The 17,329-nt window shown below is 44.6% G+C and overlaps 1 protein-coding gene across 3 annotated transcripts in view; it reads right to left on the bottom strand.

Moving 5' to 3' along the window:
• Window positions 1-1,650: 1,650 nt before the first annotated feature.
• npas1 (neuronal PAS domain protein 1) overlaps window positions 1,651-17,329 on the bottom strand; it is a 37,674-nt gene continuing 21,995 nt past the window's right edge. For 2 of the 3 annotated variants that reach the window (XM_022220838.2, XM_051957779.1), the window contains 9 exons: window positions 16,871-16,938; window positions 15,077-15,166; window positions 8,114-8,288; window positions 7,807-7,922; window positions 7,155-7,351; window positions 6,893-6,999; window positions 6,518-6,665; window positions 5,118-5,230; window positions 1,651-5,031 (listed from right to left, as the gene is read on the bottom strand). In XM_022220838.2, the coding sequence (XP_022076530.1) occupies window positions 3,926-5,031; window positions 5,118-5,230; window positions 6,518-6,665; window positions 6,893-6,999; window positions 7,155-7,351; window positions 7,807-7,922; window positions 8,114-8,288; window positions 15,077-15,166; window positions 16,871-16,938 (2,120 nt within the window). In that variant the 3' untranslated portion in view covers window positions 1,651-3,925. The remainder of the gene's footprint in view (window positions 5,032-5,117; window positions 5,231-6,517; window positions 6,666-6,892; window positions 7,000-7,154; window positions 7,352-7,806; window positions 7,923-8,113; window positions 8,289-15,076; window positions 15,167-16,870; window positions 16,939-17,329) is intronic. The other variant, XM_022220844.2, reaches the window with a different exon arrangement.

Below are 17,329 nucleotides of genomic sequence, written 5' to 3'. Positions count from 1 at the left end.
GGTCTGTTTGGCATGCAGGAGGCTCCTGAGGCCTGGCGCGTCTAAAGGGCAGGGCGCCCAGAGGCAGGAGACGCGCCCTCACTGACAAACACCATCTACCCCAGACCATGAGCAGGCTGTATAGAAACCACAACACCGGCGCAACACAACCCAGAGTCCAGGTCTGGCCTCATGCATCTCCAAAAACCCTCAGCCGAGCATCTCAGCCCTGAAAGTCGTAACCTCTGCTTATTTTTAGTGCAGAGATCTTATCTGCTCTCAGGTGTTAAATGCCATACGTATGGATCAAAGGATCTGCCTTGAGAGCTGCATTAAGTATGGATTGGCCTTCTCCTGGCTGAGAGAAGAGGAGTTAGGTGGGAAACAATGGCAAAAATGCGGGGCTGCGGAGGTGTAGTGAGCCCGATGTCAGGTGGAAACTGTCTGGGTGTCTCCCTCCATCCCTCACTCTATTATTCCTTCCTATATTTTTACTCTTTCAAATGCATTTACATGTGCTAAGGTATTTCCCCCGGGAGCACGACTCTAATTCAGGGGGTAAGATAAGCCATCAAAGTTAGTGACAGAGAGGGCGTACAGGTGACTCAATGACAGGCTGAGTGGAAGACAGTCAGGAGAGCTGCCTTGACTTATGCTCATACACACACCCCCACACACACAAATAGCAGCACAATGACTTCAACTGTACAAGCCCGCACCTTTACTTCTCTGTATAAAGACGTTATACCGCAGAAATGAAGAGATAAAGAAGAAAGGTTATTTTGCAGCTCCACTGACAGCACATCAGCACACACCCCCACTTATACAGTACATACGGTTTTGCACGTACAATGGCATTTTCTCCCCAACAACTGCTCTTGTTTAGTATGCGCTTCCTTTGGTCTTGAGGAGGAATGATCCTCACTCTAATGAACTAGGGCCTGCCACTTGAATGTAAAACAGGATTTAACCCGTCTTCAATGTCAGAGCCCCTCCCTGGGGCTGCTTCAGACAACACACACATTCGCAAATTCATGGAGATGCACACGCACGCAGACACACCAGCAAAACCGCCAATGTACACACACGCACACACACACACACCCACACGCGCAGCAGACACACGCCCGCAGCAGACACACGCCCGCGGTCGACACACGCCCGCGTATAGTCCCTAATAAGTGAGACGCTCTCTCTGTGGTTTTTTTGTTTTCATTTCAGACCAATTTATGGTCAAGTCTTTGCAGAATCCAGCACAGTCGCGTGATGTCCCGCCAGGGTCGCTCTCACCTGCTCCACACTACTTTTTATTAAGCATTAATAATATTTTGGTCTGCTTCAGGGACAAGCAAGTTTTCCCACCTGCTCCGGTGATAATACGATATAAATAAATACAAATATTTGCACTGACACAGACATTTTTATTCATTCTACCACTGATTTATGTAGGGTTGTTTGCATTTTAGTCCTACACATGTACTTAAAAGCTGCAGTTAAATGTCTGTCAGATACTTGAAATACTGACGACTTGTGGCGTATGTACATCTGAGGAACAAATGTGCAAAAAGTGTCCCAAATGTTCTGTAAAATCACAAATAAAAAAATTTAAAAAAAGAATCGTGCAGTTTCGTGTGTCTCAATTAAGCAAGAAAGAAACAACAAAACATTAAGTTGTGCTCCTCTACTGGAATATTTTATTGTTATCATCATCTGTATCACTGTCTTTATTTTTACATTTGTTCATTTTATCTGATGAGTGGGTGGAGTATTCACAAAGATGGGAGGATAACGTTAGATTCACAGTGATGGGCAACGGGGGGGTTAGCTGTTTAATTTGACAACAAAAAAACAAAACAAAAAAAATTAAAAATAGAAACAAAAACACACACACTTACACAAGCAAACGCACACACACACACACACACACCCATGCGCGCATATTATACCAGTAAACACCCGAGAATATGTGTGCTCACACATGTTTTGAACGTGACTGCTACGGTATGGGTGTGTAGTGCACAGCAGATCTGAACAATTAGAATTTTTTTTATCCGCCGTTTTCTTTTTTTCTCCTGTCAGTCATCAGAGCATGAGGTTTGCACATACAATGAGCCCTCAGATCACACTGTCAATCTAAATTTCGAAGCAAAAAAAAAAAAAGTGCCAGAAGACTTTGTTTCCAACAGACTATATAAATTTTACGGGCATTTGTATCAAATGATAGATCGGTTTGAAAGACGTCATTCCAAAGTGCTTGAAAACTGCCTGATGTTTATTTTTCATAATTTACATCACTGTTTATTATTGTTACATTTTACTATATGCACACGTTTTGCCTGTGTCAATGCCCACATTTTGTCAAAACATTTTAAAATATTTATGTTTGTATTCTGGAATGCAAATTCTCAGTGGTTTGAGTATCCGTTCAAATAGTTTGTGACATGCTTAATACTCACACTAATTTGAATTTATTATGTAACAAGTATTTAGTTTTTTCAGTCCTGACAGAAATTCCAGTCACTGTGTTTCATATTTTTCCACTTTTTAATTTAAAAAGTTGTATTTCCAGTTGACTGACTGATTGAACTGCATCCAATATCAGAATAATTCTCTTGTGTTTTATTGACCTCGAATGGTCGTGTTTTAATGACCACGTGTGGCCCGTTTATTTGTCTGTCTTTTTAAATGAGCATTTATCTCCCTCTGCTACACTGTGGTCAGCCTGTGATATTAGTGACCGCTCTTGCATTGTTTTCTGTTTTAACAGGGTCACACATCGAGTCATGAAGTGCTTTAAGTTCCCACCAGAACAAATTTCAGCTAAGTGCTCAGAAAAACACAGAGGTCTAAATGATAAAAAAAACAAAAAAACACTTCTGTCCAGCACCATTTCCCCTCCTAAAACATTTTCAGAAACATCTTTTTTAAAGAGATTAAAAAAAGGTATTCGGATGATATTGTACATCCGTTAAACAACGTTGTTTTGTCTGCATTTTTTTTTTTTTACACCATTCTTCCATCTGGCTGATCTGGTGAAAAACAAAATAATAGAAACATTAAAAAATAAAAATCAAGAATATGGCTTTCATACACAAACACAGCTGCAGCATCATACAGAATATACTATAATTAATACTCAGTTAAACAAATTACCTTCCTATAGTCAAACAACAGAAATAGCATCCTGTCTGCATTGCATTTTCTTCCCTTATATATAATGGAATGTCTGGGACTACATTATTCATACTTTTGTCCCAACAGTGTGCTTTAAGTATGTCTGACTGATGAATACTTTTTTTTATTTTATTATTATTATTCATTATTAATTTGAGTCTTAATACAAAACACCAGAAAGCTGTCTGCATCTATTTTCAGGGAACCCCTACAATCAAACTCTCATCTGGAGTCCAGTGTAAGATATGATCTGTGTAATACTGCAATAATAAAAATTTATATCCCAAAGTCACTTTCATTCCTACAGACAAGTGTCCATCTCTTTCTAATGGTTTTAGGGTTAATTGGGTTAATTGGAGTGACAGTAATGAGGATGTGAGCTGAGGGTCTTCATGGTTTTGTCTCTATATACAATATGGCTTCTCTGAGTGGAAGAGACACATAAATCAACACAGTCATCTAGAGAAAGACACAGAGCAGAGTTCATTATTGTTGTAGAGACGAAAAGTCTTGAGGGACACCAGTCAAAATCTGCCCTGTCCCGTTTTCTCTGAGAGTCGCTGTCACTTGTCCACAACAGGCCGACACAATAAATTCCAACTTGTCACACACTTCAGATTGTAGTTTTTCAACTCATTGTCCAATTAGTAACGAGGCTTAATGTCCTGCCACTTCTGTCTCTCCTGCCCTTTTCAATGTCTCTCTTCCTGTCCTGTCACCGCACGTCGTCCTTCATTTTTATTTTCTCCTCTCACTTTCTGCCCTCCGAGGCTCAGTCCTCCTCTGTGCCTGCAGCCCCCCTCAGTCCATTCATACAGAAGGGCAGGCCGGAGGAGAAAGGGCTGTCAGATGGGGAGAAACCACTGAAGGGTGGCAGGCCGGCCAGCCGCTGTAGGTGGGGGAAGAAGGCCGGTGGGGGTCCCTTGTGGTGGTCCGAACGTAGCTGCAGGCCATCACTGTGTCCCGCGCCGTGGTGGTGGGAGGGGGGCAGCTCAGGTGGAGCGTAGCGGATAGTGCTTGGGGCGTAGAGGCTCTGAGGGCCCTGCGGGCCGAGGGCAAGGGGGTGGAAGAGGACCCGCCCCGCTGCACCGCCTGCAGCCAGTCTCTGGAGCAGCTCAAAGTCAGGACCGTTACCTGCACCGACACTGCCGCCACCGCTCCGACTCACCACCCCCGAGACCACCCTCTCCTCGCGGGGCAGTGGGGAGGACACGGACATGGCGGGGGACAAAGCCGGGGACGGGGGCGTGAACAAGCCTTTTGGTGGGGCTTCGCTGCTGGAGGAAGAGTCGGGGATCGGGGTGGTGGGGCTGTCACCATTCAGGCTGCTGGAGGGTGTGTGTGCATGTGAGGGCTGGGTGTTGTGTGTGTGCGAGGTGGAGGTCTGCGTGTGCGCCCCCCAGCGCCCCCCGGTGGTCAGGGCTTCATGTTCAGTCTTGATGCTGGGGCTGCCAGGCAGTGGAGACGGGGTCACGACGCTCTTCAGCTGCTGGATCACAGCTCGGCCGTTGTGCACCCTCCCGCTCCTCTCCCCTCTGGTCGGGGTGTCTCCACCTCGGCTCTGTTTACCTCCTCCTCCTCCTCCTCCCCCGCTGTCCTCCTGTTTCAGTCTGTCGCTGTCTCCCCCCTGGTCCCACTCCGTCTCTTCCTCCTCCTCTCCCTCGCTTTCGCTCGCCAGGTCTGAGGAGGCCGATACGCTCTCCTCAGCGTGACGGAGCTCCTCCAGGCGGCGGCGGGTTTCGGGAGGTGCGCCCTCGGGGTCAGACCTCAGCAGGCGCTTCCTCCTGTCCTCTGATTGGATGGCAGCGCCGGTGAATTTCTCTCTGCCTTTAGTGTCGGGATCAGACTTCCCAGCTGAGCTCTTCACTGGCTGCGAGCCTGAGGAGAAAAGGAGATTTTTTAGGCAAGTGTTCCTACGTGTCGGTGGACATTACGGGAAGCTTGTAATGTGAACAGTGTCGTACCTCGGGCCTGCGGGGAGCTGTCGGCGGGGGACGAACTAACTCGAAGTCGCTCTGCCCTTATGCTCTCTGGTAGCTGCAGCAGATCCAGGGGAGTGTCGGGCAACTCTGTTCGACTGGATGGATAGATGTGAAAATGGAAAAGAGAGAAAATGTGGACGTATACACAAATGATCAGCGAGCACTTAAAGCCACTTACACTTAAAAAAAAACCACTAGTGCTGTGCTGATTTGAGTGAATACTTAGAGATGGAAACAACATATAATCAGCCTAATAACAACCTCCAATAGCCAAACTGCCTCACACCCTTCTAACCTCCACCTAACACACACACACAGTCCTTAACACATGCTAACAGACACATGAGCAGACCCCACCCTTGAAGACACACAAACACAGATAAAAACACACACACGATGCCCCACTCAGCAGCCCACCTATACACAGCTAAGCTCAGACAAGGAGGAGGCTGTTGGAGAAGTTAATGAGCTCTTGTAATTACAGCACTAATTAACTAAAACACCATTCAGCCCCAAAATTCTGACATCCATTTGTTGTAATTATATAGCTTCAGTCCAATTAGCATTGAAATTCAGTCTAGTCCTCTTGTTTTTGTCTGACTGCTCGGTTTCTGTGCACACATTTTGTTATGTTGTGTGCGTGCGACTGTGTGTGTCCAGTGTGTGCATGCACTGCATAAGCACATCTTATCAAGGTCTGTGTAGTAAATAGTGCATATAAAGCCTTAAGTAAAAGTAATACTACATTTAAAGGGTAATTTATGTTTAAAAGGGAGAAAAAAGTGCAGAGTTTGGGAATTTTTTTGATCAGTTTCAAAGCCTTCTTGCAAGAGCATGTCTGCTAATTCAGTGTAATGATAGTAAATAACTGTAGAATAATGCAGTGTTATTGTATGCAGCAGCTAAAAACACAACTAAAACGGATCCAGAAACTTTTTATAATATTTAAATCAAATTAAATAAGCATTTTAATGGCAAGTACAGAAAGTCGCATAAAAAGTGTGGCACTTTTTATCTAGCTTAACTTAAAAATAATAATAATTTGCTGTGTGTTGGTCATGATAATGGTTAAAATAGCAAAAAATTCAATTTCATTCACTAAGTCTATTTTCAGAAAAATCTTAAACTAATAGAAATCCATCATCTTAAAATTAAAAAAACAATCTAAGGCAATCTTGTAATCTTCATAGAGCAATCCTAAATAACGGTTAAGTTTAACAGGCAATAAAATGTGCTTTAATGTCACAGTTTTCAAAGTTTTACTCTCACGTTGGAAGTGATACAGCTCACTAACCCAATAATCACACTGCATTTCATCATTTTTCCCTTCAAAGGATCTCTGTACACAGTGTGGTGCCTGGACTCATGGAGAACACACTGACCTCAGGACGTAGTTCACCCAGATGACGTTGCGTTCATGAGGGGCTTTGTGGTTGATGGAGACGGTCGCGGTGGACTGGATCCACAGGTAGCCTCCTCTCCTCTGGAGCCAGCGATAGTAACCCGTCACTACCTGTCCTTTCCTCAGCACTGACGGGAGGAAGACGGGTGGAAAAAGTACGGATGCGGAACAGGAGAGGAGAGAAAAGGGACAGAAAAGAAGCCTGTTACTGGTTTGACAGTTCACAGCAGCGGCAGCAGAGGGCGCCTATCGCAACAGGACGGGAGGAGAGTTCAACAGGCTCTCCTTGCCCCCAGGTTCAGCAATTAGGGGGAGGGAATGAATTTTTTATATGCTGCATATGGGTGTGACTCACAGTCCTCGTGGCTCTGCCGGAGATTTTCCAGGTCTTCTACATGGATGAAATGGTAACAGGTGTGTCCCACCACCTCTGCTGGGGTCAGATCCATGTACTCTGAGATCCTGAATGCAGCAAGAAAAGCAGAACAAACACATTTGTCAACTAAATTGGAGCACACGTATCTTCTGACACCACTAACTGGTTGGAAATTCAGCCAACTACTTGTGAAATAAACATAAAGGTGGGAGCAGATTTCTGACACTTGGCATTCCCTCACCTGTTCTCACAGTACGTGACCTGTAGGTCCATATTCACTCGGAAGACAAACATGTGGCTCTCCATGCGGACTTCGTTAAGTGTGGAGGGCGGCAGCGTGTGAGCCAGTGCAACCAGACCCATCGGTCGACGGACGGAGCGCGTGGAGCCCGGAACAAGCGCAGGGCGGCAGCGGATTCGTCCCGTCACGTGGATTACCTGACAAGCAGAACATATTCCTTTCACACAATTTGCAGGAGGATGACAAAATAATAATCATGGCGAAATTCGAATTGATTGATGCACTGCAAGACAGTTAAAGAACAATAACAGTGGTAACAAGAGGAGCTCAGAAATATTGCATTCATCAATATCCATTAAACATGAACACAACACAGTGTTGGATTGTGAGCCAAAGAACGCAGCAGCTCTGGTATTACAGCAGCGAGTGCAGTAAAGTGTGTTATGTGCGGTGGTTCGGTGTGAAATAAGGTCACCGCCGTAAAACATGCGGAAAACGACCAACTTGACAGTGCTGTGAAACACCGGCAGCACAAAACAAAATGACAAGGGCCTGCTTGTTATTTTAGCATCCCAAGAGCAAGCAGGTAAATTAAAGTGTGCATAAACACGAGATACGCTTTCAAATTAAGATAAATTATGTCCCAAGATACCTTGTATCCAGAAGACTTGACATGCAGGCCTCTTTTGGTGAGTGTGGACTTCATGCGGATGAAGAAGCCACGGTCAGGAGGATCGTCTGCAGGAGAGTGTGGACTAGATGGAGCTGCTGAAGACAAAAGAAGAAGGAGTCGAACATAAAAACAGAAAATATCCAGTATATGCAAAATTTGGCAGACACTGTAATTTAAAATTTTTATTGTGTTTTTGTTTTTAAAATTGTAAACAGAGTCCAGCAATTTAATAGTAGTAATATATTTGCTTTTGCGTTTTTTACTTCTAAACTGAGCGTATCAGTACCGGGTTCAGGGGTACCGGCCAGGGAGGAGGTGGATGCGGAGCTGGAAGCGCTCTCGGGGGCCGTGTGGCAGCCGGCCTCGGCCCGCAGATGCGGTCTGATTCCCAGCCGCTCGGCCATCTCGACGTGGTCCGCTGGGTGGATGTAGTCAAACACGCTGCTGCCGGTCAGCTCCACCTGATGAGAAGGACACACACACATCGATCAAACCCAGATGCTTTGAGCACAAATAACTAAGAGCGAGTCCCCACACACACGTGCGCCCACACACACACACACACACACACACACAGGAAAAATCAATATACGTTATGACAGGAAAATGAAAGCGCCGCTCTGGGTTACAACTCAACAAGGAATGTGGAGGTTGTAAGACACCCCCCACCAACACCACCACACCCCAACACACATACATCTAAGTCCAGTCTCAGAGGACCGAGTCACTACAGTACTACACAAATAAAACCGGAGGAGATAAAAATCAATTGTATTTGCTGATTAAAAACAGGTGAACTCCAACTATCTCCAAAGGTCACATTACTATTCTTCTTATTCCCTGTGTCCCTCCCTGCTCCTTCATTCAGTTACAGTCTATCCCAGCAGGCATAAAGAGCAGTGCAACAGCTCATACAGCTCTATATGATCCTATCATCATAATGCATCATAGTCGCATCTCTAATCATTTAAAGGTAATAATGGCACTGCTCTTGCATGGCATCCATAAAAGCTGCACAATCGGAGAAGGTGTGATTCCATCTGAAGCTGTATAAATGAATGTGTGCACATGTGTGTGTATGTGTGTGCGTGTGAAAGGAGGGGGGAAAGCATGCATGCTTACACATATCTCTACAGCTTCTATTACATCTGTGAATGTGTGTGTGTGTCCGTGTATGCATGTATGTGTGTGTGTGTGCCAATACCATTCCATCTGATAAAGCCGTGGCTGCAGCAGCCTCACACCCTTGTCTGTAGGACACAGCCATTTATTACCGGATTAGAGCCATTTACTGCAGGCTTTATGGGAGCTTCAGCAGGCCCTCAAGGACATCACAACCGGGGAGAGGAAGAAGGGGAACAGGGAAGGCGGGAGCAGGGGAATGAGAGCGATTGACGATGAGTGAACAGAGAGAGAAAGATCTGGGGTGGGGGTGGAGGAAACCCCACCAAGTGAGGCAGGATGATAGAGGGGATGGAGTTTCTTAGTCCCACACATGTAGGGCTTCATTTCTTTGGGAGATGCCCCAGTTTTTGGAATTGTGCCACCTGTAATAAACATGTTAAATACTGGATTTGATGGGCACCATATGGAGCAATTGTCCTACACACTGACAAACTGTGCTGCAGCCAGACTGTAAAAACGTGAGAAAATGGCTACTTTTGCTGACCTATGTAGCTATTTGGATTCATATTTAGGCATTTAAATCATATTGTCCTTATAATAAAAAGTTAAAAGGAGTTTTTTGCCTTTATTTGAAAGCCATGATCAAGATAAGACGGCTAAAGAGAGTCTACAATATGCAAAACATCATTCTTTTCAAGGAATCCTAACTACTATGCCATTGGGCAACTCAAGATTTAGGTGTTTAAAGGCTGTACCAATTCCATGACTGAGCTCATGTGAACTGTGCGGTCTTTTCAGCATACCCACACCATTTTAATTTCCAAATTTTTTTACTCAGGAGACAGGTTTATAACACATAACAAGAGAAGCGACCACATTGCACCAGTCATCGCTGCTTCTCACTGGCTACCTGCGAGTTTTGGAATGAATGTTAAGATTTTATCGTTTTTTGTTTTTTTTAAGCTTTGAATGTTCTACTACTAACGCCGTATGAGTCTGATCATTGTCTGAGTTCATTGGGCCCCCTCAGGGGCTTACTAATGGTTACTAATTCCTGTCTTGTTACTTGTCGCCTGTGGAGCTCAGTGCCTGGAGATCTCACGCAGCCAAATTCAGCATCTTCTTTTAAATTTCTTCCTAAAACTCACTTTAATCGTTTGGCTTTTCTTAACTGATTCTTAATTTTACCTTGTTACATACTAGGTTTTAGTTCTTATGTATTTTAATTCTATGTTTTCATTGTCAGAAGTACGAATCATATGTCCCTGTATTCATTATTCAGTTATTTATTGTTTCATGCCAAATATATGAAAAGAAATAATGAATACTTTTTACATTAATATGTCTTTTGTTTCTATTCCTAAAATGTGAAGATATTTTTTGAGGAATCATCTGGCACTTTGGGGTGTTACAGAAATATATCAAGTCCAGTGTAGTTTGGAATGACAATAGAAAAGCCCACCCATCATCTAGGAGCAACTGGCTGCAGTGATAAAGTGAGGCTCTGGTAGCAGGAATACAGTAGGAGGTGGTTCAGCTGGCAAAATCTCGACATTTCCACTTCCAAAGATTGTGGTTGATGTCTGATTTATTTATTTCTCCCTCTTGATCTAAGTGAGGATGGTAGCCAAAAGCCCAACTGCACTGTATTAGCTAACTTTCAATAACTTTCAAGCATATCAGTCAATTCTTCCAAATTTTAAATGCTAAAATTTCGCTGTAATGATCCACAATGTTAAAGACGATAACAATAAATACCTGTTGTATTAAAGGCGTAAAATAGGAAGTGTCACAACACCCTGAATCTTGTTTTTGTTTTCAGATCCTGCCTCTCTTCACTATGCAGCTATATCATCGGCAGTGTAATTGCTGTTCTGCCGCCTCCCGTTTAATTGTGACATCAAACCTGATACGTTTATTAATGTTTTAAAATTAAGAATCTGCATCTATGTATGAAGAGGCTTGATTTCTGACAAATAAAATCACTGGTTTCGGTTAGCTAAACTCTGCATGAGCCTCGCTTTGAGCATCTTTTAATATATTGGCTACAAGAAGATCTATCTATTAATCGATGTATCTATTTATCTGTTTGTCCGTGTGTTCGGGGTTACATTGTATTTCATGAATAGCAATTTCTCCCCATTGCTGTTTTCAAACAAGATCTAAATTTACCTTTGCTCAGAACACTGGACCAGCCCTCTGAAAGAGACACAATCCCCTGGCCCTGTGGTATTGGAAAACAAGGTAGAGAGACAAACAGGTCCTTATGGGCTTTACCGGGCTTAAGACCTATCCGAATAATATCACTCCATCACAGGCAGGAGGGAGGGATTGAAAAAAGATCAGACAGAAATGAGAAGATGAGAAAGAGACGGAGCGATTGAGAGGATGAGTCAGGCTCAGACATAAAAACAGGTATAGAATGTGGCGCGAAGGGAGACGTGAGGAGAGACTGAGATCATTCAAATCTCTCCAAGTGTGTGTGTGTGTGTGTGTGTGTGTGTGTGTGTGTGTGTGTGTGTGTGTGTTTGTGCGTATATGCAAGCACACGGCGCGCCTCTGTTTCCCTGCGTATGTGACTAGACTGTCTGTTTTTATGTCTCCGTGTGTCATTGTGTGTCATTGTTTGTGTGAGTAGTTGTCTGTCAGTGCATCTGTGTGAACCCGAGCTGTGTGTGTGTGTGTGTGTGTGTGTGTGTGTGTGTGTGTGTGTGTGTGTGTGTGTGTGTGTGTGTGTGTGTGTGTGTGCGTGCGTGCAGATATGCACGTGCATGTACGCTCGGCGGTGAGGTGGGGATGGGGGGCAGCGAGCAGGGGAAGGAGAGACATGATATAAATAATAGCAGGGGGCTTTAATATGTATGAGGCATCCGGGCAGTGGTCCACAACATACTCTCAGCCCTCAGCCCTCACTGACTGATGGGAGAAGAGAGAAGGAAGGGAGGGGGAGGAGAGGGGGGAGGAGAGGGGGAGCGGGGCTGCATACTAACCATTCGCAGATCAATTCTCTCCTCCCTCAATCTACCATCCTTCCTCCCTTCTCTTTACCCCATTTATCCCTTTCCCCCCCTCCTCCTTTCCTCCTGGCCCCCTACTCTTACTTCTCCATCCCTTCCAGTGTCCTCCCTCCGATTCTTCATCTTCTCCACCTTTTGTTTCTCCATCCATCCTTCCTCCCCCTCCCCAACCTCGTCCACTATGTCCCAGGTTCATCCCCCCGTGCTTCCGGCCCGGAGACCCGGCAAGAGGGAAAAAAAATTATACCTGCAGGCGCCAGGGGAGTGGGCGGCGGGCTGTGCCCTTGGTCAAGGTGCCTGACCTGGGCTAAGCCGGCTAAGCAACCCCACTGTCAGGGGAGCGGCCCAGGGTGTAAGCTGGGGCAGAGGGGTCAGACAGGGGGGGACAGGAGATGCAGGGCAGGGGCGGTCCACAGGGGCGACATGCCCTCTAAAACAAACCGCCAGTTATACTTTCTCACTCAGAACATCGTTTGTTTGTCTGTCCTTCCCTTCTCCCCAGTGTTCGCCTCCACTCGCCAACAAAGTATATCCAAGTGTTTTCGCATCTCTCTCTCTCTCTCTCTCTCTCTCTCTCTCTCTCTCTCTCCCTCTCTCTCTCTCTCCCTCTCTCTTTTTGTATGTTTTTCATTGCATGTGTCCATAAACACCAAACACTTCCTCTCATATATCCCCTAACTCACTCTATCTGCCCTTTCTGACTGTCTCTTTCTGATCATAAACCCGCCCGCTCTCTCATATTTTCAGGAAAGGTAAACGTAGCGTTGTGTGTTCAAGGTTTTGAGCGTAATCTTCGATCATAAATAATTTCATTAGAATGCTGATGGCTTAGGCCATGTTTGAGTAGACGTGATGGGTTAGGCCATCTGCTCAGCTGATAAGAACAGCTCTGTTTTATTAGCATCTCCACCAAAGCCTCGGCTGTCTTGTTTACCTAGGCAATCCCAAGGCGAATTTCATTCCTACTGCACATTTAAACTCTATTTACACACTCACACTCTCTCTCTCCTCTTTCCCACTGTCTCTCTTTCTCTCCACTATTCCTCTGCTTTATTTTCTTTTTCTCTTGTAATTGTCTGTCTGGTTCTCTCTATATCTCCCTTTTTGTTCTGTCTTCTGGCTGCCACCACTCTTACTGTTGTGTGGTTTAGCATTTAACTTTTTTGCCCTCACATGTTTAATCTGTGTCTGAGTGAGGGTGAACATGCCCATCATTTGTATGTGAGTTTTTGCAAAGTGAAGATTCAAAAAACTCATCTTACATTCAAACACGCACTGAATCTCCCACCTCAGGTCAGTTTTTTCCCCCCAAATTTGTTGTAATTAATACAATATTAGCTTAGCCATACGAACATTAAAGAAAGATTGGTAACTGTAATCGTTTCTCTTCTCCATGCTCGCTGTGAAGAGATCTTAGCTGTGGAGTTGATGCCTTGGAGCTGCCACTGATGTTCACTTCCCTCAGGGCATGTGAGACTACAACGATAACACATGGAGACTGCAAAAACTCTGATTAATCAGTCTGTGCTTTTTTTCTACAACTTTCCCATCAACACCTCATGAAAATCTCATTTTTCTTGACATCTAGTGGTGTAATTCATCACCTTGCTGCAGTGATGTATGCGACATCACTGTTGGTTGTGGTTACAGGTGCAAGAATGCACATGTCTGAGCAAAGAGGTCAACGGTGAAACAGCCTTTACACTTTCAGCCAAAAACTCTGACTTTCAGCATTCACAAAGTTGAAAAGGATTTTTAGTAACAATTAATTTCTGCTTTGCATCTTAGACAATTAAAGAACGTAAAAGCACTGATGGCATGCAGTCATGCTGACAGTAGTTTCCTCTCTGGTAATGACACTGCAAAGGATCAAAACTACATGTACAACACATCAGCTTTGAGTTGAGTTGCAATGATATCAATAAGCACTGAAATGTAACAATAAAAGATCTATATCATAGCTATCAATGATGGAACTCCCTGTTAATCCAATTTGTTAAGTCCACGAACATTTTTGCAGTCTGGAGCCACGTAAAATCTGCATCATGTCTTCGAAACAAAACTAGAGACAGCTACCAAGAACAAGACAGTATAACTTACATTATACAGTCATTTCATATTTACTGACTTTAAATTTAGAAAAAATATCTTTGGAAGAATTTGGATTTGCCCCCAATTTCTTACACTATGTTAAAAAAGGGAGGGGGGGTGTCTAAGTAAAGACAAAGAAATGATAACATTAACTTTTTAATATACCTATGACATATGAGTATTGTTTGAAGACGGGATCGCACCAAGAAGAATAGAAATCCAAACACAGCCTTTAGTGTGGCCAGTGATATCCCTCAGTCACAGCAGATTCACACATTTAAAACTACCTCTCATTTACTTCTGTTATTGTCCCTCCAACTTCTCACTTTCCCCTCTCTCTCATGCTGTACCCATTCTTCTTACTTTGAAACATCCCTCTCTTATCACACCTCTCCTCCTTTCCTCCCCCTCTCTTTCTCTCTCTGGCTGTCTCTATCTATCTTCCCATCCCCCTTGGTGTTTTTCCCCCTCCCTACAATCAATGTGGCTTTTAAGATGCCTATCGATTTGTTCCCCTAGACAGGCCCAGCGCGCTGGGGCGACACTTTGATTGCTGGGCCAGTAATTACTGTTATTATTTATGCATCTGGGCAAAATGGCAGGACTTAACATTCACAGTACAAGAGGCCACAGGCAATCAACAGAGGTGAGCACCTGGAGAGGGAGAGAGGGTGGGCGAGCGAGGAGGAGAGAGAGCAGCATTGGCCCTGAGAGAGTTGCACTCCAGAGATGAGCGCGAAGAGTGCAGTCAAAGATATTCACACTCACACACACACAAACACGCGCGCACACTCCTGGGATGGGATATGAAAGCATAAGCAGAAGACCGGCACATGTGTGCAAATGCACTTGTATACAAAGGATTATTCTGGTGTGTGTGTGTGTGTGTGTGTGTGTGTGTGTATGTGTGTGTGTGTGTGTGTGTGTGTGTGTGTGTGTGTGTGTGTGTGTGTGTGTGTGTGTGTGTGTGTGTGTGTGTGTGTGAAAGAATGAAAGCTGAGTTGAGGTCGTCTTACCTGTGAGAGTCCCAGGTAGATAGAAACCGTCTCTGAGATGTAGAGGAAGCGTCCCTCCTGACTGACCACAAACACAAAGCCATCTAGAGACTGCAACACACAACACACGCACACACACACACACACACACACACACACACACACACACACACACACACAAACACAGACATAAAGGCAAACAGAAACAAGACAGACAAATTAGAGCAATTAGTGTGTGTCGAACAAATTACAATGAACTAGAGAACAAACAACCCGTCACCCCTCGGCCTCTTCTCTTAATTCACAAGTGCACTCACACACACACACACAGACACGCACACAAGAGACACACATGCATAACTGCGAGCAGACATGAAACGGCTCCCGTAGACGCAGCTACACACAACAGCTGTGAGCAAGACCCGCATTAAGCAAAACCCACGGAGAGCGACACACACAGACACGCGTGTACGCATCCACAAACACAAACAAGTACACATAAACAAATTGAGCAAAGAGACACGAGAAACGGAGCTTATAGACCAGGGCTGTTTCAATCAACTCAATAAACTCAGAGTGGGAGCTTTGGTCCTGGATCTCGCAGCCGCACACATAAATGCGCAGATAGAAGCGCAGTCATTACAGCCTGCAGTGATTCTAATGAGAAGTGAAAGGTATACAGCCAGCCCATTAGGGGGGGGACTGCTTCAGAGAATAATATTAATCGTCATAACAAGCATCCAGAAGTGTGCCGACGCAGTCTCGGCCTCATACACATGCACACGGACCGGGGCCACTTTCCTCTAGAAAAATGATTGCTATTTTGGCGGCCCGGTGCTTAGAGTGGCAGCGGTAATTTATGCAACTGACACATCCAGTATGCAAATGTGCGGCCGGGGTGCGGGGCGTCGTGTGTCGCGGCGAGGAGAGACCAGCCGCCTGAATGTCGGAGAACTAAAGTGCAATTATCAGGCTATTACGGCGGGAGGACGGCTGGGAGGGAAGAATCATACAGTTTTTCTGGAGCGTTAATTTGATTTCTATCAGCGCCGTTCCCCAAGCCTCTCTTCCTCTTTAAAAGGAGAGCAGACATATGTAATGCTTCTTTGTTTTACCACAACCTTCTCACTTATAAATTCTCAACCTCTATTCTCTAGTTCCCCCCCTTCTCTCTCACTACCTGTTTCCACTCGGACCTGTTTCCTCTCTTCCAACTATCTGTCGTCCCTCCTGGTCTTCTGTACAGGCTGCAGTGTTACCTTCTTTGCCTTCCTCTGTCTACATTCTGCATTTCGTCACCCCTGCAGCCCTCATGCCTCGGAAACCCCTCAGGCTCCATTCATCTGCCAGTGCAAAAAGGGAGGCTTTTTTTTTTTTTTGGGGTAGCCAACAAAATCGTCCAAACATCCGAGGTTTATGGGATGCATGCGTGTGTGTGTGTGTGTGTGTGTGTGCATCTGTGTGTGTGAGTTTGCCTGGAAATATACGTCGAGGGAGGAGGACTTGAGCCAGTGCAAACTGTGATGCTACAGCACATTTATGAGACAGAATGTGCTTGTTAACATAAACATTGTAGCAGAGCTGAAATCCATATATGCATGTTAAACTTTTTAATTTGAAACTTTTCATTCAAACAGGGGGATTAAGTGTTTCTCCAGGATTTTGAGCAAAAAATGTAGCACTTCTCAGGCTAAATAAACCTCTTGGAAACACAGACAATCTCAAAAATATGTACGAGAACGCAGATGCATCATGTGAACACATGTAGTTGTTGATACTGTTATAATCCTTGCAGGAGGGTGTGGGTGTTGTTACCTGCAGGAGGTGCGCTCCAAGGTGCTGCTCAAACATGTCGGTGGCCAGAGAATGAGATGATCGTCTAACTGCAGAGAGAAAGGACACAAACGCACATTAGACACTGTCTGGAATCAATGATACCTGTTGATATAGTGGCAATAAAATGTTTTTTGTTGTATCATCAGTACGTAATAAGATGACTCTGAAGCTGAAGCAGATAAATGGAATTCAGACGTTGTTCATGTTATTAAACACACGTATGATTGTCCTCCTATGAAGAGAGCCACTAATGCAGGCAATGTTCATAATCTGACAGTAATCATCAAGCTCTGCTGTTATAAAGACACTGTTTAAACATTCCTGCTCAATCTTACTTATGTCATTTTAAGTACAGAGTCTGTCTAAGGAGCAAATACTATGGAAGCAACTTAATTCCTCAGAGCGAAATTAAAAGAAAAAACTCCAAATCTGAGAAAT

Source organism: Acanthochromis polyacanthus, chromosome 13 (genome assembly GCF_021347895.1).
Source record: "Acanthochromis polyacanthus isolate Apoly-LR-REF ecotype Palm Island chromosome 13, KAUST_Apoly_ChrSc, whole genome shotgun sequence".
NCBI lineage: Eukaryota > Metazoa > Chordata > Actinopteri > Pomacentridae > Acanthochromis > Acanthochromis polyacanthus.
This window is presented reverse-complemented; position numbering and strand designations above follow the sequence as displayed.